General features: G+C 42.2%; 1 protein-coding gene across 1 annotated transcript in view; it reads left to right on the forward strand.

Moving 5' to 3' along the window:
• The window catches only part of igsf21a (immunoglobin superfamily, member 21a), a gene marked incomplete at both ends in the record, with an annotated part of 328,063 nt that overhangs the window by 273,502 nt on the left and 32,264 nt on the right, over positions 1–22,297 (forward strand). Inside the window, 2 exons of the mRNA XM_080728598.1 lie at positions 17,243–17,467; positions 19,069–19,333. Coding sequence (XP_080584724.1) covers positions 17,243–17,467; positions 19,069–19,333 — 490 coding nt within the window. The remainder of the gene's footprint in view (positions 1–17,242; positions 17,468–19,068; positions 19,334–22,297) is intronic.

Genomic DNA, 22,297 nt, shown 5'->3' on the forward strand with positions numbered 1-22,297 from the left:
TTCTAGTCTGGCTCCATGCTGGGAAAATAATCATGTAGCCTGCCATTCATACAAAAGGGCTATACTTTATATAAGTGTTGCTAAACCGTGGCCATATACGTACAAAATGTGGCCATATTTTCCCAAATATGGATGACCTGGGATGAGGTGTCACGCACTTTTGGCGCTCATGGGCTTAATATTGATGACATCAGGGATCTCTATGTATGGGCATAAAAGGGACAAAGGACGGAATTCATTTGCAACATCATTGTGATGTCAGACCAGGTCAGCTAAATCCCTCTGCTGAGCTGGGATGGTATTGATGACATCAGGGATCTCCATATATGGGCATAAAAGGGACAATAGTGTGGGGCCTTAACACGTTGCAGTCCGAAATAGAATGGGGGTTGGTAGATTAGCCGTGAAATTTCTATTATTGTATTGTGATCTGAGACATAATATTATGTTTATAAACATGACCCCGCAGCCCCTCCATCTTGAACAGCGCCGCTGTTTTTTCTTTTTTTTTTTCCCCCAGGCCAGTAACTCACCATGATTTTCTCGATCTCCGTTGGGATAGAATGGGGGTTTTGGCCGATCGTCGATGTCCCTGTGCGTTTCGCGTGCGCGATCCTTTCACGTAAATGTCCCCGCAAATAGTCCATGTGTGACTGAAGAACAGACCTGAAAAGTTTCGCTAGCATAGCCCCAAGCATGGCTGCAGGAGGAGCTCGAGTGTGTAGACAGTAAACGGATGGGTGGAAGGTGCCTTGGAGAAGGAGAGGCGCTGACGTCACCTCTGCTTCATGCACGGTCTGCATGAGCCATCAGTGCACGAGTGGTGACTAGGGAAGGTTAGACGATCGCCGATTTTCGGATCAAAAGCTTTTATTCCGGTTTTAAAGACAAAGTCCGGGAATGTGCGACGTGGCTGAGAGTCCCTGGGGGGATGTGTGATATAGTACGGTTTTAACATTAAGGGGCTCCCCTTGGCTTAGAAGGTGTTAAGGGGAGCAAATGCTAATTTCGTGCAATTTTGTCTTAAAGCGCCAAATTTTGCACAGATGTAGCCCAGGGCTTGCTCTAATGATTTAGCTAGGGCGCCCGAGTCTGCGACCGTCGGGGTCGCCACAGCGGCCAAATCAAGTTGGGCTCCCATTGACTTTCTATACAGGAGGAAAATACCCAGAAAAAGATTTTTTTTCTGGGTATTTAAGGAGGATCTGAGGGGTCTAACTAGGGGTTTGTGATGATTCTGAATCCATTGCAGGCATTGTTTTGCACAAAAAACATTCCGTGGGCTAGAAATGGCCTCAGAAAACAATACACGTATGGGTGAGTATTCATGTTAGTCGGAGGCCTTAGGGTTTTTTTTCTCGTGCTAATCAGTCTAAAAGTGCAAAATTTTGCACAGATGTAGCTCAGGGCATGCTCTAATGATTTAGCTAGGGCGCCCGAGTCTGCGACATTCGGGGTCGTTTACAGAATTACAACCTTTAACAGGTAGCTAACAAACGCCAGGGTTTATTAACACATCTACTGCCTCTTAATCTGAAGGTTGCTTGGTGCCTCGGCGCCACGTCGTTTCCTCCGTCGGCCGCCGCTATTATTTTGAAGGGCCGGAAGGGGGTTGTTTTTGTTTTTTTGGATTATCACTTGACGGCAACGATTACGTCATCTAGTCACATGACAGTGTGCGACAAGAAGATGAAGATGGCTGCGCCCTGCCTTTTGCCTTGTTTACATTTAGATCTGCTGCAAAATGTCTCAAAATGGCTATTTTGTTTAAATGAAGTTTCTTTATGGGCCTCGCCATTGACTTAACATTGAGGAGCTTCACTTCGCGTGCACGCCCAACGTGCGTTGTAAACAAATCGCCGACATTACCGATGCGAGCGGGACCGGAGCGACATTAAGTAAGTAATAATATCTTTACTGTATATACAGTAAGATTCACAGTCCTCACCGTCAACGGCGCCATGGTATTAACCCTTTCAATGACAATCCTCACCGTCAACGGCGGCAGATGGGTTAAAAGGTCTTCACAGCTTTTGTCACCAATATCAATTCAATTTCAAAACCTCATCCTCGGGGACCCCTGCTGGACGGCAAGGATGTAGGTCATGTTTAGCATCGGCTCCGTCTGAAGGTGATATTTAAACGTATTATTTGCACTATTTAACTTTTGTAATTAATACCAAGCCTCATTAACGCCCTATTTTTTCACTTTTTGGTCCTTTTTTGACCCAAGAGTGAGCTAAAATGCCTACTTCAGACCGTCGTAGACGCGACGCGCGAGCAAAGTCTCAGACGCCAACATCCCCCAGCGGGAGCATTGACAGCGAACCGCCCGGGGCGGGTGCGGAGGCGGATGCTAACACGGCCTTGTTGCGGAGCATCCAAGCTATGATGAACGAAATGCGCTCAGACAGGACAAAATTCATTTGCAACATCATTGTGATGTCAGAACAGTTCAGCTATCCTTCTGCTGAGCTGGGATGAGGTGTCATTGTGATGTTAGAAGAGTGACAGACGGATAGACATGAGCTGGAGGTTTTCATACTAAGTAGTAGCAATATCTTTACTTCTTTGCTCAAGACATCTCATTACAGCACATCAATCGCTGCCTGTTGTTAAGTGATGATTCAACCCTGTATGGACTGCATAAATGGTAAATGGACTGCATTTACTGTATATAGAACTTATTTCACATTCATCTATTCACCCACACACCGAGGAAACCATGGAAACCACGGACCTGCTCATCGGGGGCAGTTAGGGGCTCAGTGTCTTGCTCAAGGACACTTGATCGAATCTGGAACCTTCGAATTCCAAGACGACCGCTGGCGCTCTACCTCCTGAGCCACTGTCTGTCTGTATTTCATTCTTTCTGTGTACCTTTTATACCCATAAATGAAGAGATATCTGTATCTCGAGGTACGTGGGGGATACTTACTCACCCACTCGTCTCGCACATAGAGATTGTGTGCATTTATAGAAGGATTTATACATCTATTCATGTGTTTTTGGCAAAACTATTTCATGGAACACTATTGTATGAGCCAAGACCTTACAATGGGCAATTTATATCTCAGTCAGGTTGCACAGTATGGGACAATGCCAGGCGCAGCATCTACTGTCCTATAGATATACTGTAGTACACAGCAAAAGTCTAAAGAAAACTCTTATGTCTGGAAAAGTTTAATTACTTCTGTGGAGAGTTGATCATATCCTGCCAAAGTGGCCTTGCACTGCAGGACTAAATCAAAACCCAGTAAATTAACACTGACAACAATCCACCCACAGAATGCACACAGTACCTTCAAGTACCTCAAGGTGCTTTGTACATCATGATCAGCCATTTCTTACCTTACTACTTGTCTTTCTTAATTATATATTTTGTTATTGCTGCTAGAATGTTGAGAAACAAAAAACAAATATGGTATGTAACATCTAACGTATAATCTTGAACAAGGTTATTTGATACATTGTATTACTGGTGCCTCTCTGGACTATCCAGCACTGCAAATGTTTGTTTAATCTCCTTTGAGATATTGTACTGTGGTCCATAAAAATAATGCCTTGAAAAAGAAGCTTTAACTCCACTCAGAGATATTTGCTTTCATGTTTATTTCCACCAAGTTATATATTAATTCACTTTTCCTGCTATTCTGTAGACACATGTGAGAAATATATTTAGAGAGCTACAGTAGATTGCTTGTAACTCAAATGTAAATCATTGTTACATAAAGGCTTAGATTCAGGAATAGTATCATTGCCATAATCATAATGTAATTTCACACATACAGTCAGTCTCATGTGGTAAAAGTGTCCTGTAAGTCCATATGGGCTGGGCTTCCTTGGAAGCATGACACTAAAATAAAGAAAAATCAATCATACAGTAGTAGTACTGTTATCATATACAGTGTTATACTGTATACAATTCCAAATGTGTCAAAAGTATCAAAGTTACCGTAACTAGTTGCTGTTACAGCATAAGAAGAGACACAAAAGTAACACTATAGCTTTCAACAATATACTGTATAGTAGGCTCGCTGCTCGACATACAGTATACTGCATTACATTTTACACTGCTTGATCTCTTGAATTTTAACAATGGTCACAAATATCAAATTTAAACTGAACATTTGTTCTATTTATGCGGCCATCCACAGTTGTAACAGAACCTCATTATTAACTTTGTAAGTATTTGCTTGGATATAGCAGCTTTGGCACAGATTCTTATGATCAAAACTTCAAACGCCCTCTTTCTTTCTTTTTTTAATGAAACGCATTGTCTTTATGGTTGTCGCTGCCTGAAGGCTTATTGCAAAATGAGTTGTCAGCTGGATTTTCAACACCATATCTTTGTGAGCCCAGTCTCAATGGTGGCTCACAATGAAGAAAGCAAGCATTTCATAGATACAGAACCATTGTTGTTCCTTTGTATTTCAGTCACTCAGTTATCTCTGTTTTGATGTGAGAATTATGAATGGAATAAGTCTCATATTGCATATTAATCAAAAGTAGGAATTGAAAAAATCCCCAAATGTTTGCACATCCAAATTTCAAATCAATGGCGGACAAAGTATTCACATTTCCACTTTTTTATTGGCACACGCGAATAAACAAACGTTTATGTGTTGCATATTATTATTCCCTATGCAGCAAGTTTTTACAGATTGATTAATATTAATTAATCAGTATTAATCTACGTACAGTATATGGTACTATGAAAGCAAAAATCTGCCTACTGGCACTAGTGAGACATTTTGGGGAGAGGTTTTATAGATAGATCCGTCTTGACCACATGCCATATAATGTGTACAGATTTTTCCTGATGTTTGGATAAAATCTGTAATATAAAAAATGGGGGCATACTGTTTCATGCCGATCGGTCCAACGGTGCCGGAGATTAGCTGCTCACAGACGGGTGGACAGACGGACGGACAGACGGACAGAAACATTGACACAGACAGGCAGACAGGGGCGAAAACATAGTACCGGCCCTGCCTTACGCCTGGCGGAGACAAAAAGAGAGAGATAGAGGGGGGGTGGAATGAGTGAGGAAAAGAGACAGCACAATTCTGAAACAATGAACTTGTCAAAACATTGACATTTCCCCATGGATTCATGTCTGACAGCCCTGACAGCTGCTTAAAACTCAGAGGGTCCCATATCTTCCGTCTGGCACAAGATGGCGCAAAGGGGTAGTGCCATTATCATTTATATCTTACTACCGACCCAGATATCATTTTAATGCCCGGCGCCACGTTTAGATAACAAATGATCCCCAGCCTATTTAGTGCCCATGGGCATGTTAGTCTTAAAATCATGTGGTCTGCTTCTTTCACCTTAGACTTTTAGCAAAAATCAAACCATACTTATCCCACAATGACCTTGAGAAGGTTATTCATGCATTCATTTCCTCTAGATTGGACTACTGTAATTCCCTGTATGTCGGTTTAGACCAAGCACTAGACGCCTACAGATGATCCAGAATGCCGCTGCCCGCCTCCTCACCGGCAAAAAGAAGCGTGACCATATCACCCCAGTCTCAGCTTGGCTCACTCCACTGGCTCCCTGTCCGCTTCCGAATCAATTTTAAGATTCTAAAGTATGTTTTTAAAATTAGGAATGGGACGGCACCCCCCTCACTTGCAGAACTCATATCCGACTATTTCCCAGTCAGAGCCTTGAGGTCGGCCGACCAGCTGCTGCTGACTGAGTTGGCAACTAACAGAACAACTAGGGGTGACCGGGCCTTTGCGGCGGCTGCCCCTAGGCTCTGGAATAATTTGCCCGTACACATCCGAGCTGCCCAGTCGATATCTATTTTAAATCCCTCTTAAAAACGTATTTCTTCTCCCTGGCTTTTAGCGACACCTGATTTCCCTCATTGGTGCTAATGTTTTTTTTGTTTGTTTTGTGCTTATTTCATTGTATGCTATTGTTTTGTTCTTATTGCATTGTTTGCTCTTTGTTTTTAACTTGTACAGCACTTTGGTTGACTTGTCATGTGAAATGTGCTATATAAATAAAGTTGAGTTGAGTTGAGTCTGGTGCAATCAGGGTGCAATGCTATTTTAGTTTGACTTTTGCAATTTGCGCTAAGAGCAGCTTTTAGTTGGTCTTTACAGGCGCAGTGACAGCACAGATATTTCCTTACTATTTAGACAGCATATTATTGGGATTAAGACGTGCCTACAGTTTGTAGGTGGGTTCACAAAGTGTTTACACACTGATTGCAATCTAAATTCTTCCAATTTCAACAAAACACTCATGTCCAACAATTAAGTTATAGGTAGCCTACAATAAAACATAACTAGAAAGATGCAATTGGAAATTGCAAGTGTGGTTGCCGTGACGCGAGTCACACTTGCAAATTAATTCTGTCTTACCATTTGAATGTTCCCCATTCAAGTCAATGAAGAAAATGTATTCACTAATAGAGGCCATATATGGAGATCTCTGGGTCAGTCCTTGTCACTTGTCCCTTTTATGCCCATATATGGAGATCTCTGATGTCATCAATATCAAGTCCATATCTGGGAATGCCCATAATATATAGATATATTTTGTCAGTCTCATGTAGGGTGGCCACCAGCAGGACCTCAGAAAGGAGGACACTTTTCCGGGGCGCGCTGTATGGGATCCCCAAATTGATATGTAGTCGCGGACCCCTTCTCAAAATATTTTGTGCCAGCCAGGGACACACATATTATTCCAAATTTGTACACGTTTTGATAAAAATAAAAAATAAAAAATCAAGCTCATAGCTTGTAGATCGGCTATTTACGAATATAGTGTAAAATAGGATTAAAGTAGTTTAAACTAAAACTGGGTAGCCAACCTCCTTTATTTACATGTATGCACCCAAAGACCCTTCATGAATTATTTTATTTTATGATGGGCCTGGGCCTACACTGTATCTTTTTTGCAATTATTCTTGAGTTAAATTGTCCCTTTTGAAATCTATTCCACATGACTGGCATCAGAAATAATAAAACAGAGAGAGGGGAAGAGAAGGGGAGACCTGTGGACATATGGGTACTAGATAGCTTAGCTGCACTTATTTTGTTACTAGAGACTAGAGGAAAAACTATAGCTGCAGAACATTAAGTTATTGCCTGTCAGTCAAAGCATGCATTGCGTTCTACCTTTCCTTTGCTGACAACACGTTACACAAAGTGCTGCGAAGTGCATGATACTGGTCAATTCTGCGCTTCTTTGTCAACGAATTTACCTTGCTCCATTGGCTAAATGACGTTTCGTTTTGGCGTCTTTTGGGCAAATCTGAGCTGCAGTTTATCTTCTACAACTACTTAACCTCGCCTCGCCAGGCTTTCTAACAACTACTCGTCGTCGGTTTTATCCACAAGCGTGGGAGGAGCGACTATGGAGCGTTCAGTGTGCAGTAGTGCAACTTGTGCTTGCTGTGTGTGTAAACGAAATACACACACATAGCACGCGACAAGCTGCGGTACGGTGTCACGCTGTGAGCTTGTATATCTGCTAAACGGGAGATTTGCGGAGATATGTAAATGTAAGTTACCATTAAGCAATAACACATGCACTGTAGCCTAATCACTCTGAAAGCCGGACAATTAGGTATCCGGCCAGAGGCTGCGCTGGGCAGAGGACAGCACGGTCAAAAACCGGACTGTCCGGCGTAAATCCGGTCGAACCACCACCAAAACTGTGGGATGAGTAGCGCGCAGCAGTTGCATCTCCTCTAACTTTGCAAAATCGGTTGTTTCAATAGCATTGCGCTATGATGAAGGTAATGGGAACCCATGACTAATTCAGAGCCTAAATACAGCCGTTTTGCACCGGGAACCAGCCTTAAGCGCAAAGATGAGTGTCATCTAACTAGCACGATTGGAGGAAACCGACCCAATAAGTGGCCTGCTGTGTGTGCACCCTGCGCTAAAGTTCAACTAAATCGCGCCCAGAGTGAGTCCCTTAAATGTGGATTCATTTTGCATCCTATTCCATGTAAACAGAGCCAGGCTAACATCCATTTCTGTATGAGTGGTGGGTTCACTTAGTTGAAATCACCCTTGTGATCTCTGACTATATCCACTTTTACTTTTGCCAATTATCTAGCACTTCGTCTGGTGGAAAGAGAAAAATACAAGTGTCTGGTAAAAAGGTTTCAGGACCTTTACTGATCTCACATTTGAAAAGCCTCCCACACTCGAAACGACACTGTCATTGACTATGAATTAATGTTGCTTTTAATGGCAAAGTGGAATGCTAACCATAAATATTTTAGATATCAGACGCACTAGCTGTGGTTTGAATACTGAAATGTTTGCTATTGTTTATAGATCTTCCTCTTAAGTTAAATCCTAGTCAGTAGAACACCCCACTGCTATAAATTGATTGTTCCTAGATCCTAAGAAGTCCTAAGAAGACATCTTGTCTCTTGTCAAAAGCTAGGTTTTTAAACCACATTGCTACTCTTGCCATGTCCAGGTACTTTTGAGAAACAGGCAACAGCATTGACTGCAGTGTGTAAGAAGAGCTTGCTATTGTGTGTCAATGTAATGGAAATACAATTTATATTCCCTTTCAGGCTATTGATCTATCGATTATTGAGTTATCGATTATTGATATAGATTATATATTTAATATTCATCTTACTTCGGTTATATTAATATATGACTGTATGCTGATGTTATGAACATAATATGTAAGCAAGGGAAGTAAATGAGTATGATAATATGTCTTATGAGATTAGGCCTCAGTGTACTGTGTACACGTAGTTATGCAGCAGCAGGCTCATACAGTAAGGTCAAGTTCACTAGCCTTTCCCCATAGCTTAGAGCAGAGTGCCTTCCATTCTCAGTCGATAAGAATGGAACACATGATCATGCAGCATTGGTCAGGGTAGTGTCGCCGCTCTCAGTCGCTGAGCGTTGAGCAGCACATTTCATAGTTAGGCAGAAGTGACCTTCCATACTCAAGTGTTGAGAGAACAAATCTTTTGGTCAGACAGAAGGAATGTCAGTCCTCAGAATTATCTTAACAATGTGTATGTATCCTTGCAGTATCTGTATTTAAGCTGCCTCAACATCCAGATCGGTGTCAGACTCCCGTTGCCTTTCGAGACAACTGGACCCTGTCCACCTATCCTTCTTTCATCTTTTTTTCCTTTCTCCTCTCTTCTTTCTATTCTTTACTCTCATTTTCTCATTATTGTATTACATAGGAATTATTGTCATATTATTATTATTGTCATCTGTTGTATTGAATAAATCTGTTATAGACATATCAGTGTCTAACTCTTCATTCTCTCACGGAGGAAATGTTCAATTTCCACAACAGTCAAGATCTGTCCTCATCTGATGTCATGGAAACAAGCCACTGCCGTGGCATATTCATGATAGTTTCCCTGCAGCAGTCATTAGAACACCCTTTGAGCACAAATAACCTCTGATTGAAAAGAGGAAAGATAATGACAGTCTGTCTGTTCTAACCAGTGCTTAATTTGTCAGTGAATAGGTTCCGGATCCCAGGCTGGACACGTAAACTGACGAGCGTGCAACAATTTCCTGGGTTTTTTATTTATTTATTTGCCTTTTTTGACCTAGTATAATGTTAGCAGCAACATTTGGCACATCAGAACACTCGTAGTCAATCTATCAATTTGGAATGATCAATCTGAATAACTGGCAAATTAACAAATATTGTCTATTGTGTGTCACTGTCACCTATGAAGCACCACATCAGAAAAATTACAAGAAATTGAACAAAAACATGAAAATATAAACTAAAGAAAAATGCTGCAGCCAAAAAAGGTCTCTATTTGGAAGGATGAAAACATAAATGACAAAACAGCACTATTTTGATTGACAGGGAAGGTCCCGGATCCAAATAAATAAATGCCGGATCCACCGGCTCCAATAAAATAGGTGCCGGATCCACCGGATCCAATAAAATAGGTGCCGGATCCACCGGATCCAATAAAATAGGTGCCGGATCCAATCAAAGAGGTGAGGGACCATATTCCCCCTTGTTCCCCAACAAATTCTGGTTCTAACTACATACCTATACCTCTCTCTCTCTCTCTCTCTCTCTCTCTCTCTCTCTCTCTCTCTCTCTCTCTCTCTCTCTCGCTCTCTCTCTCTCTCTCACACACACACACACACACACACACACACACACACACACACACACACACACACACACACACACACACACACACACACACACACACAGCGTGCATGCGCGACTTTGCGCGTACTCTCTCTCAATATGCTCTCACTCTCTCTTTCTCTCTGCCTACCTCTTCTCTCGTTGAGTAATTCTGTCACCAATCACCATGTAAATTACAGCCTTGTCTCTTTGACAGCAGCATGATTAACCCTCTAAGGCCCAAATATAGAAATACTTGAAATAAAAAATTGAAAAAAATCAGATGGTGTTGTAGGAGTCCTAATAAGAGGAAAATGTAATGTTTTTTTCAAAAAAATGTTTTTGTAAGGTTTTATAGCCATAAATCATAAATCATAAATCATGCTCTAATTTACATATGGGGGATATTTTTCACAATAATAACATATGTACGTGTTCTAGACATTCTAATGATCACCAAAAAAAATAGTACAGGCATTTTACTTATGTTTTTGTGAGGAATAGCTTCCATGAAAAAGTGAGATGTTGTTCGTCAAAACTCTGGAATGTCAGCGGGTGTGGCGGGTGTGAATGTCAGCCCCTCTGGGGGGTATTTATATGCAAATATTGTGGCCAATGGCATTGTAATACTAAACAATAGAATCCAATGGTGATGTTTAGGTGGTAGGGGGAGCTAAAATAAAATGATTTAAACCTTTTTTTGGATAAAATACAAACGTTGTAATATTACAACAGTGGGCCTTAGAGGGTTAATTGTGCCAACATAAAGGTGTATTTTGGCCAACGGCTGAAAAGAAAATGTTTTAGTGTTACATTTCCAATAGGCTCTGGACTTGAGATGTTAGTGAGAGGAGCTGGGGGAGATGAGGGGATGGAATGCTGGCAGGATGCAAAGTGCAAGCGCTTTCATCACTGTCTATTCAATAGTAAAAAATGCAAAACTATCCTCATATGGCATAGTGACTCATTTCACCTTTCACCGCCATGTGGCATTGTGTTTGGGCTAGTGCTTGGCATTACATCTCTTTCTTTTCTACCTATTAATTTCAGAATTAAGTGGTTTGTGCACAGGCAATGTATTTGTGAACAGAATGGACCATGGGGCATTTGGGAATTTGTAACATGGCCATGACTGATAATCACTTAATGCCTGTCCTTTGTTCCATTCGACATTGTATGTGAGGGACAATACAGTAACATCACTGAAAACATTCAAAGGGCCCCTATTACAAGAAAACATACAACCTCTTTTCTAATCTTATCCAACACTCAGAACATACTTTATATTTAGAGGCAAGGTTAATAATAATGTTGATAGGCAGTTTGGCTTTAATTCTTTCAGGATATACTCTTTTCAGACTTTTCTGATTGAGAGATACACAATGTCCAGTAAACACTCAATTCAAATGTAGACTTGTGCACAAACATACTAATATGAGACTGGTGCAGGTAGCGTAATTGCATGGGATAATGTCTTCTGTGTATGTAGATTTTGCATTATCATATGTGTAAGAATTGTGCTCATTTTGGTATCATATAGGCCTACACTTAATACACAAATATATTTCTGTGAAATATTAGCAGGCTATTTGAGACACAAAATGCCAGGCACAGGTAGAAACCATAGACATAAAGGTAGACGCCTCCTCCGAGAGGGGGCGTTGGTCAAAGTGGACTGGCAAGCTTCCTGAATTCTGAAGGACGCTTCCTTGGGCGTGACAGAATGGGACGCTCGGTAGGCCAATCAGATGCGGGACTGGCGCTGGACTGGCGGGACTCCCTCTTTCCCACTGCAGGGGGCAGAGTGCCTTCCACAGTTCCACAGTTCCGCACTTCCGCCAGTCCTGTTTGACCAGTCGCGCCAATGAACTGCAGCGGCTTTTTATATCTGTGGTAGAAACATCCTCAGCTTAGAAACTTAAAGCTGGTACTTGTTGATTGCTCTCCAATAAAAAAATAAAAAAATACAATGGTTATTTTGTCATATTTCTTTCACCAACAAGATGTGCATAAAATTGTTGCATCAGTCTGCAAAAAAATGTATGAAGAAAAATGTAGGGTGACATAAATCTTATTGTGACACACACACACACACACACACACACACACACACACACACACACACACACACACAGACGCACACATTCATTAATTTAATAGAAGGGTGACTTAAATATTATCATTGAGGGGAACACAATCTTAGAATTTACATTAGTCTAATATACTGAAGCAATGGCTTTTCATTCATATCATTGAAGAACACTCTGAACAGATTTCTGTTCAGCGTGTTGCATCGTTTACAACATTGTTTCCCGGTTTTGATCTGTAAAGTAGACAAATTGAACTTTCACAGTGGTGGCTCTCGACTCTCCATTGCAGCCCCAGGCCTGTCACCCCCACTCATTCAGGTCTTTGATGAAATGTTCATTGACTGCACACAAGTGGTAGTGAGGAGTTGTTGCTCCAGTGAGTCTCTGCCACCACCCAGTTGGTCCACAGTAGTGGCACGGTATTTTATCATTATAGACATTAGGGCCAATATAATATTTATTTCCTGTCTCTGAAGTTAAATGCTGAAAGCAAGATAATCTGACTTCTTGCTGGTGCACTCTGAATTAATTTATGTGCCACAGGTGTTACTGTGTACACAAAGCAGTTTGCCAAGAAGAAAGCTCCGTCAGAACAGATGCATGAATCATTTCTAATCCAAGTGGTTCTCCACCTAATTAATAACCTGTTCAAATGCCTTTCTTTTTCCATTCGTTACAAGTTGTTTGGTAGGCAGCAGGAAATAGTGGACATGAGATGAAGAGAGATGAAGAGGGCTTGGGAGGGACTGGGGTCACTATGGATTTGTGGTTGACACCTTTGATGCTCTTAGATTTTAAAGCCTGATTTATATTCTGATGCGAAATGTTATGAGCGTATAGCCGTATACTGTACATCGACTATCTTCGATATGGTACACCATCATGCGTCTAAGCATAAATCAGGCCTAAGCAAGCCCCCAGACATCAGGGGGAGGGCTGATGGCCGTTTGAGGTACTGCAGCTTTTTTACGGATGGGGCCAGAAACATGAACGCTTCATCTCGGCTTCTTTGTATTGACTGCGCGTTCATAGCGGAAGTGCTCGTTCATGACTTGGAGACACAGCACATCCATGAACACAAACTATGACGCAAAACGCGTCACTTAGGCCCCACTACGTCACGTTTTACAACTGGAAGAAGTCGTGAAATTTGGCTTCATGCGCTTGGTGAGCAACTCAATACAAGTGGACGGGCGGGGATATCTGTTGCCCTCTCTATACTACTTATTATAACTCTATGGGCCTAAGTCTTTGGTGCTCGGTTCACAGTAGATCAACACAGATGCTGTAATTGTTATTGAATGCTCCTGCGTGGCAAAACGGAGACATATGTGCTAGCCATGCCTATGAGGCTTTACATGTAAATTGGACCTGCTCAATGGATTGAGATGCCTATGTTCAATACTGAAAGCATCAGTCCATACAGGTTAACAGGTACAGTAGATTGATACTGTGTTCCAATAAATGTTGTGCCTTTAGGCCTATGGCTCATTTTGGCTGCGTTACCATTTCCGTTTTCAAAAGAATTCACGTCAATTACAATACCTTACACAGCCTGCCCAGACATCCCACCTCTCCTGGAAGTTCCAGGAGTCTCCTAGGAATTAGAGTCCGCTCCCAGACACCCGTGGGCGGCCATAAATCTCCCGCAAATGCCGACCAGGCGACCAAATGGTGGATTTGCGAAAAAAATAAAAATAATGTTTTTTTTTTTTTTTTTTTTTTTTTTCAGAACACCCCCCCCCCCCAAAAAAAGAAAACAATAATAATAATATGTTTTTATTTTTTTTGTTTCTTATCATTTGTATGTTTCTTGTTGTTTTCTCTGTTGTATCAAGGCCTAGAGCACTTTGTGAGTTCTCTCTGTGAAAAGTGCTATACAAATAAAATACTTACTGTCTTTCCTTGAATTTGTAAATGCCTTTCTAAAATAGACAGTGCAGAGTTGTGAACTGACTGAACTCAGAAGTTGTGAATGTGTTGCAATGAGCTCTTTCTATGCTTGCCGAGCAACTTTGTATCGCTGCACAAAAAAGTCATTTTGACTTTAAAACTAATTCATCAAATGGACTAAAAGTAGACATTGTAAAGTCATATTTGTGTTCATACAGTACAGAAGGTGCAGTCTCCTTTCTTTGCACGTACAGTATGAGGCCATTCACTTTTATGGCGTACATGGCACTGGAATGGCCTTACGTCATACTTTAAGTGATATTTACCACCACCATGTCATCAGTCCTTGAGATAAAATCATGTCAACATTCCTAAACATGCCTCAACATTCCCTGTACAAAACCTTCAAACAATGACCAGGTATGCCATAGAGAATATGCTGTATATAATAATGATGTTACGAAACCATTGTTGGTATTGTATTTGAATTCAATTGACCAAAGGTCCCCAAAATAGGCAGATTATAATTTTCTTTTCTTCAACAACAAAGGCAAGTAAAGTAAATCAGTTTCTGAAATTGCAACGCCGCCGGCAGTGACTATGCAGCCTTATTTCAATGCTAATATCTGGGGGTTATGTGTCGAAATGGGTGCTTGAATCCCCTGTCGGGGGATTGGGGAGCCAGGGATGTTTAATAGACTCATGAAATGGTGAGGCAACAGCTATAATATGGAAGGACTGCCTGCTACGCTGTGGCAGCTCACGATACAGAACCGACACTTAACTCATTAAAAGCCAACCCCGCGATGTCGCGGGAAAAGTAATAGAGTATCTATAGTGCCATCCACGCGATGTCGCGGGAAAGGTAATATATTACTGTAACGGCGAGTAAAAATACCTAGTACAATGGCCGACGCTCCGGAGACGAAATCCGCGCTGATTTGTCATCATCACGGCTCCACGAGCACACAATAGTCATCCCATAACATTGAGGTGGACGGGCCGCCTCATCTTTAATGTCCATTATCTCAAAACTACACTTTAGAAGCGAAGATGGAGGCAGATGCTCGCTTATAAAACACATGTATAAACGCTACGAGCCGATCCAGCATGGCTCCACATAAACAATGATCGGTTCAGTCGAAGGATCCGATGACGTCAGACCGGAAGTACTTCCGGTGGCCTTCAAAATAAGACAAAATAAGAGAACGGCCGTGAATGGGGGGGGGTGGGAGGCACTCTGGATATTATAATCCGTTAATGTCTGAGGCTTTTAATGAGTTAATATGGGCGGCAACTCAATAGTCAGGGAAAGTTAGCAGAATATCTGTCAAATGTGGGAATAAATTCCTTACCAAACAATTTCTTCACCAATGTGTTCGTAAAGGTGTCTAGTAACATATCTAACAAAGATTGAAATTCAACATCCCTAGCAAAATGTTTGGGTCTCATTCACTATACTGTAAGGGAAAAAAAACACTCCTAAAAATATGCTTTAAGTGGGATGTGAGGGGTCTAACTAGGTGTTTTTAATTATTCTGAATCCATTGCAAGCATTTGTTTTGCACGAAAAACATCCCTTGGGCCGAAAATGGACCCCATACACCTTGTGAAAAGTGATGACTCATCACTAAACCATAGTTTTTTTCTGTCTGTTTTTGGCCCAATGAATGTTTTTCGTGCAAAACAAATGCTTGCAATGGATTCAGAATAATTAAAAACACCCAGTTAGACCCCTAACATGCTACTTAAAGCATATTTTTGGGAGTGATTTTTTCCCTTATAGTACAGTGAATGAGACCCAGAATTACCCTAGCTGTCAAACATTTTGCTAGGGATGTTGAATTTCAATCTTTGTTATATATGTTACTAGACACCTTTACGAACACATTGGTGAAGAAATTGTTTGGTAAGGAATTTATTCCCAGGGTTTTATTAAAATTCCCTGACTACAACTCTATCCAGAATAACTTCTTCAGGTTGTTTATAGTTTCCTGTTGTGTGCTGGAGTGTAAAGAATGAGTTCGGAGAATATTTATGTCGCTATCCATCTGTTGGCCCCTATCTTTTTATTCCCATCTCTACCGTCCGCTCTGCACCGCAGTCCCCATTCTACCGCCAGTGGTGGAAAGTAACTAAGTATATTTACTTACTATAAGTACTGTACTGTAATTTTTTAGGTTTCTTTACTTTAATGGAGTATTTCCAATTGTCTGTACTTTTACTTCTACTCCACTACATCTGCGAGGCAAATATTGTACTTTTACTCCACTACAATTATTTGAAAGCTTTAGTTACTAGTTACTTTGTAGATTTTGATTATTATTTTTCGGCCATTTGAAAATAGCCAATCCATAAGCTCACAATGCATCACGATGCAACGCATATTGATCTGCTATATTCAAGTGATTTCTATACATTTGAAAACTTGAAATGGGACATTCTGCATAATGAGTACTTTTACTTTTGATACTTTAAGTACATTTTGATGCCAACACTTTTGTACTTTTGCTCTAGTACATTTTGAATTCCGGACTTCTACTTGTAACAGACTATTTCAGCTTTGCAGTATTGATACTTTTAGTTAAAGGACAACTTTGTTTTTTTACAACAAGGGTTCCTATTTTAGATTGTAATTAGAGAAAAGAAAAAGTGAGTGTTAAAATGTTTTCATTTGCTTCGTTCTATTGTTTTATCGCATTTACCTTGCTAAAATGTGGGGCATGCGTACGCATGGGGGCATGCGTACAAGTGGTTAAATATGTATTTTTAGACACAATAAGCCAGCAGTTTCTTTATTGCTATTTACAGTAACACTTCTAGCCCCCATAAGTCACATCCAACCATGAAAGGTTGCGTTGTATCTTGGGAATGGACTTATTCTGTGTAAAATGACATATTTATAGCCACTTGTACGCATGCCCCCAACCACTGAAATAAGAATCTCTAAAACAATAGAAAGAAGTAAATGAAATAATTTTAACACTCATCTTTTATATTCTTTAATTACAATCTAAAATATGAACCCTTGTTGTAAAAAATTAAGTTGTTCTGTAAACAATAGGAGTACCATTTCCACCACAGCCTACAGCCTCCTCTCACGTTCCAATCCTGCGTGTTGCTGTGTGTCTCAGGTGTACTTCAAGCGCGATGGGGAGCTGATAGAGGTGATCTCCTACATCCACCCCTCCGCCCTGGAGGAGGGCGGCGGCTCGGCCGGGGTGCGGGGCGGCGCCCGGCCGCTCGTCGGCCGGGACATGGACGACACCAAGCTCCAGCGCTCGCTCTCCCTGCTGGACCCGGAGGGCCGGCTGTCCCGCCTGTACACGGAGAGCCCGCGGGAGCGCACGCACACCCAGGTAGGGTTGATTTCAGTGGACGAAACCACAACGGAAAATGTTCGTCGACTAGTTTTTTTCACTGGCAAAAACTAAATAAAAACTAGAAAGATGCAATTCCGGAAAATGGCAAGTGTGGTTGCCGTTTTTGCATTTTCAATGGGGGAAATTAATTCACTAATAAAGTATCTCAACAACAACGTATCTCTTAGCAGAATGCAAGCACACGGTTTGATTCAATTTAAAATACTACACAGACTCCACTATTCAGGGGAAAAGCTGGCCAGATTATTCAACATTCCGGACCCTGGCTGCCCGAGATGTAGCCAGACCCCAGCCTCATTAGGCCACTTGTTCTGGACGTGCCATAAGCTGGAGAACTATTGGAGACAAATATTCGATATGCACTCACGTATATGTGGAACAGAAATAACTCCTTCTTTCCACACAGCCATTTTTGGCATAATTCCCCCCGATTGCTCAGTCACACCTCCTCAATCGAATGCGGTGGCATTTGCCTCCTTGCTGGCTCGCAGACTAATTCTTCTTAATTGGAAATCCAAAAAGCCACCCTCTTTCTCACAATGGTTGAAGGAGGTCCTCTCCTTCATACCATTGGAGAAACTCGGTATAAAGTCAAGGGAGCCAGCAAGAACTTTGTCCTAGCTTGGACCCCTCTTATTGCCTGCTGAGGAACATCCCTTTAACTAAGTATCAGAATGTACTGTGCTTATCTACTCTGTCTTTTTGAAGCCACTGTTGTATGAAAGTGGCGGGAGTTGTCCCTGTCCAAAAGTGTAATATCCTGTCCTACTGCTTATGTTTGTTTTTATGTTTTGTTTGCATATTGTCTGTTTTATGTGTTTTTTTTAGAGCCTAGGGGGGGTGGGGCGGGTGGGTGGAAGGGGTTGTTTTTATGTGATGTTGATGTTGTTGAAAAATTTGAAAATTTGAAAATAAAGTCATAAAAAAAAAAAGAATGCAAGCACACGATTCCAGATGAAGCCGTTCGTTTTGACTCAAGACTGTGGGAGGAGTACTGTAGTCCGGAGCAGCCCAACCCGAATAACATTACTCAGAAAGTTTACAAAACACAGGTGCACTTTGCTGGGAAAACATTCTCGGACCGAATACAATAGTGTGTTGCCTATACATAGCAACCACACTAACTAAATAAAAACTAAGCTATGATGATTAAAACTAATAAGACTAAATATTTTGACAATTTTGTCAACAAATAAAGACTAGACTAAAATGTTAGGGAGGAACTATAGTGGGGAAAGATCCAGTAAAGCTAAATGACAAGTCATTTTGTGTTTGGTTGCGCTCGGGTGTTTCGCTCTGAAAATAGAAGATCTACAAGCTCACGTTGCGACACGTTGTGAGCTTGTTAGATCGTCTATTTTCTGTACGCAACCAAGTATAAAATCTGCCATTACGACGCCACCAAGGCCTGCCAAAATACATTTTTGTCGCCAACTGTATATTTAGTCGACAAAATTAGAATAAAACTAAAACATTTCGGATGACTAAAGACTCAAACAAAAAAAAACAAAAAATCCAAAAGACCATGACTAAAACCAAATCAAAATCTTGCTGTCAAAACCAACACTCTCACCCAGGGCCAGCCGCAGTCGCACGAGCCCAGCCCCGCCACGGAGGTGATTCCGGAGACGGTGGTGTCGCGGGAGTTCCCGCGCTGGGTGCAGAGCACCGACCCGCTCTACTACTTCAGCCACACGCACCTCCCGCAGAGCGACGGCTCCGTGCTGGTGCAGGCCCGCCTCACCTGGACCCTCAACCCACAGCTGGACAACGACGCTCTGTTCAGCTGCGAGGTCAAACACCCGGCCCTGTCCATGCCAATGCAGACAGAGGTCACACTGGGTGAGTACACACCACAGACCAACTAGTCATGGTTGTTCCTTTTTGCTTTGTTTCTCTCTGTCTCTGCCTCTGTCTCTCTCCACCTTACCCCTTTGTCATCGCAACACTACCTGTGGTGGAAAGTAGCTCACAATGTGACGCATTGTGAGCTTGTAGAACTGAAATTTTCACAAGATTTTTCTACATTTGAAAACTTGAAATGGGACATTGTGCATAATGACTACTTTTACTTTTGGTACTTTGAGTACATTTTGATACCAATACTTTTGTACTTTTACTCAAGTCAATTGTGAACATAATGGAGTATTTCTACATTGTGGTACTGATACTTTTACTTAAGTAAAGAATTTGAGTACTTTTCCCATCACTGTCCCTCCCCCTCCCCCTCTCTCTCTCTCTCAGCCCCACCACCCTACTCCTTCAACACTACCGGTACACACACACACACCCACGTGCGCATGTGCGCGCGCACCTTTCTCTCCATTTCTCGTTTCCCCTGGTGTCGCTCGGCAACCGAGCAGGCGGGTACCCCCCACACCCCCACACCTCCTTCTACAGGCGGGTACCCCCCACACCCCCACACCTCCTTCCCCCCACCCTCCCTTATGTCTCCCTTGCAAATACTTGTACTCAGAGCTCAACGCTCAACGCTGATTCTCATTTGATGCTGCTTAATTGCATTACAGCCGAGCAGATTGCGAGTTAAGTTGCCGAATGCAAAACTCCAAAGTGACTGACAGGGCAATTCATCGGGCTGTCTGTCGCTAGATTGAGTTAACTCACCGCCATTATTGAAAAAGTCAGCCTGAATTAGAGAAGTCAAATGAGAACAGGCTCACTGGCCAATGTGATATTGTTGAAAAAAACGCACACTCACCGAGGGCCGCCCACCCCTTCGTCTAATTGAAATGTGTGGCTCCAGGTAGGCCTTTTATCTTTTCATACGGTCTACAATGCTTACAACACACATCTTTCAAAGACAGAGAGACAACAATGTGGCTGCAGGGGTATTTGTTTGCAGACTAGCAAAGTATCAAAGCTGGAGAAGAATGTGGCACAGATGTCGAATGTTAAATTAAGTACTCGACTTTGGGAAAAAGTCAAACATTAAGCTTTCATGGTGAATGATCCAAGTGAAAGAAAGGGAGACAATCTCTCTTTTTATTGTTTTTTGGAGCTGTGTGGAACACAAGCTCCCTATACGTGGCCGTGTGTGTAGGTATGTGGGTGGGTATGTGGGTGGGTGGGTCTGTGGGTCTGTATGTAGCCTGTATGTAGTAACCCTGGGTGACCAGAGAGGTGCTGTTGAGTCTAGCCTGCCCTGAGCATCAACTGCAATATACACACACACACACACACACACACACACACACACACACACACACACACACACACACACACACACACACACACACACACAGCTCCACTTCGAACAGAGGTTCGATTTTTTTGTTAGTGTACAGTAAAGATGGCTTCTGGCGGATGATGGGGATCTCATTAACACTTCAAAGGCAGCATGCTGGCATGGTCGTGGCGTGGATGAACCGCGCCACACCGACGTGATAAGCAGAGACGCTACCCTCCGTGCAATGAGCAAGAATAACAGGAAGCGTAGAGTGAAACCATGGCCGATGTTCATTATTACTGTCACTATTCTCTCCCACATTTCTGTCTTTCATGCGCTTTTAAAAAGAGATCCTTTCTCTTTTACAGTGCGTGTGGGAGTGGGTGGACAGGCAGAGGGAGCTGATGGAAGTGAAATGCTTCCATCAGTTACAAATGGATGAATTAAATTTGGAAAGCAATTCATAATGCTGTGACCAGGTTCATTTGTAATCTGTTTACATTTTGGTAACATTGGTGGCATTGACCCAGGACATCCTGTATATCTATCTATGTGTTAATTACCCGAACATATCACTGTCTGTGACTGTCCGGGGCATAGGGCACTGTCCGATTAATTGACCTCAAACTTGGCATGTGTGTCCCATATGACATTGATTCTCAAACCTTTTCATGTCAAGGACCCCCAAATTGACACTTAGTAGCCCACGGACCGCCATTTGAAAAGATATGCCAGGGACCCCCATAAGAGAAGATTTTTACTGGCTCTAGCAGTGATTCTCAACCATTTTAATGTCAAGAGCCCCCAGTTTGATGCATTAGGCCAGGGGTCCTCAATAGGCGGACCGCGGTCCATGTCCGGACCCAGGCGCACCTCCGTCCGGACCGCGGCACATTTCTGAGAAATCTCCGCACAGTTGTATCTGACGATCGGACTGAATGTGTGTGATTTGTGTTTGTGTGTGCGTGGGGCTCAAACACATACACAGGCTCACAAGACACACCCCTACGCCAATTTGCAAGCCCACAAAGCGTAGCGGGTGCAACGTGCTGTGGGCTTGTAGATCAAAGGTTTTCCTTCCCTCCGAAGCAGCGCTCTCCATGCTGCTCCCCCCTCCCCTCCCCTCTCCACACACTCATGCCGCTCGCTGCCTGAAAAAGTTGCTAAAACCTCTTGGAAACCATTGCTCCCACTGGATTAATAACTTAGAGATCTTCTACCTTTGGCTGTTCAATTGGAGAGGACAACAGCAACACATTAATATCCACGATGTAAGGCTCCAACTGCTTGCATTAGACGAGAAATGGTCGCGAAACTCGCGATGCGTGATCATGCGTCTTTAACAATGTGATGTGTCGTCGCATATTATTGCCAGCTATCCTAGGCTGTGTTAGGTTAATAACTATGACTCGTTGACCCTGATTTGACTGGCCATTTGACATAGGCAACCAGCACAGTCTGGCTTGTGCAGTACGTGTGTCAACTGAATGTCAAGTAATCCTCTCCCCCTCACGCTAAGTTTCACTTTATTTTCCATTCTGAACGACAAGCCTAATATTGCATTCATGCTCTTTAGTTTCCAATAATTAAACTATAAGCCAGTGTTTTATTGCTACACA

Source organism: Nannobrachium achirus, assembly GCF_963921795.1.
Source record: "Nannobrachium achirus genome assembly, chromosome: 6".
In the NCBI taxonomy this organism is placed as follows: Eukaryota; Metazoa; Chordata; class Actinopteri; order Myctophiformes; family Myctophidae; genus Nannobrachium; species Nannobrachium achirus.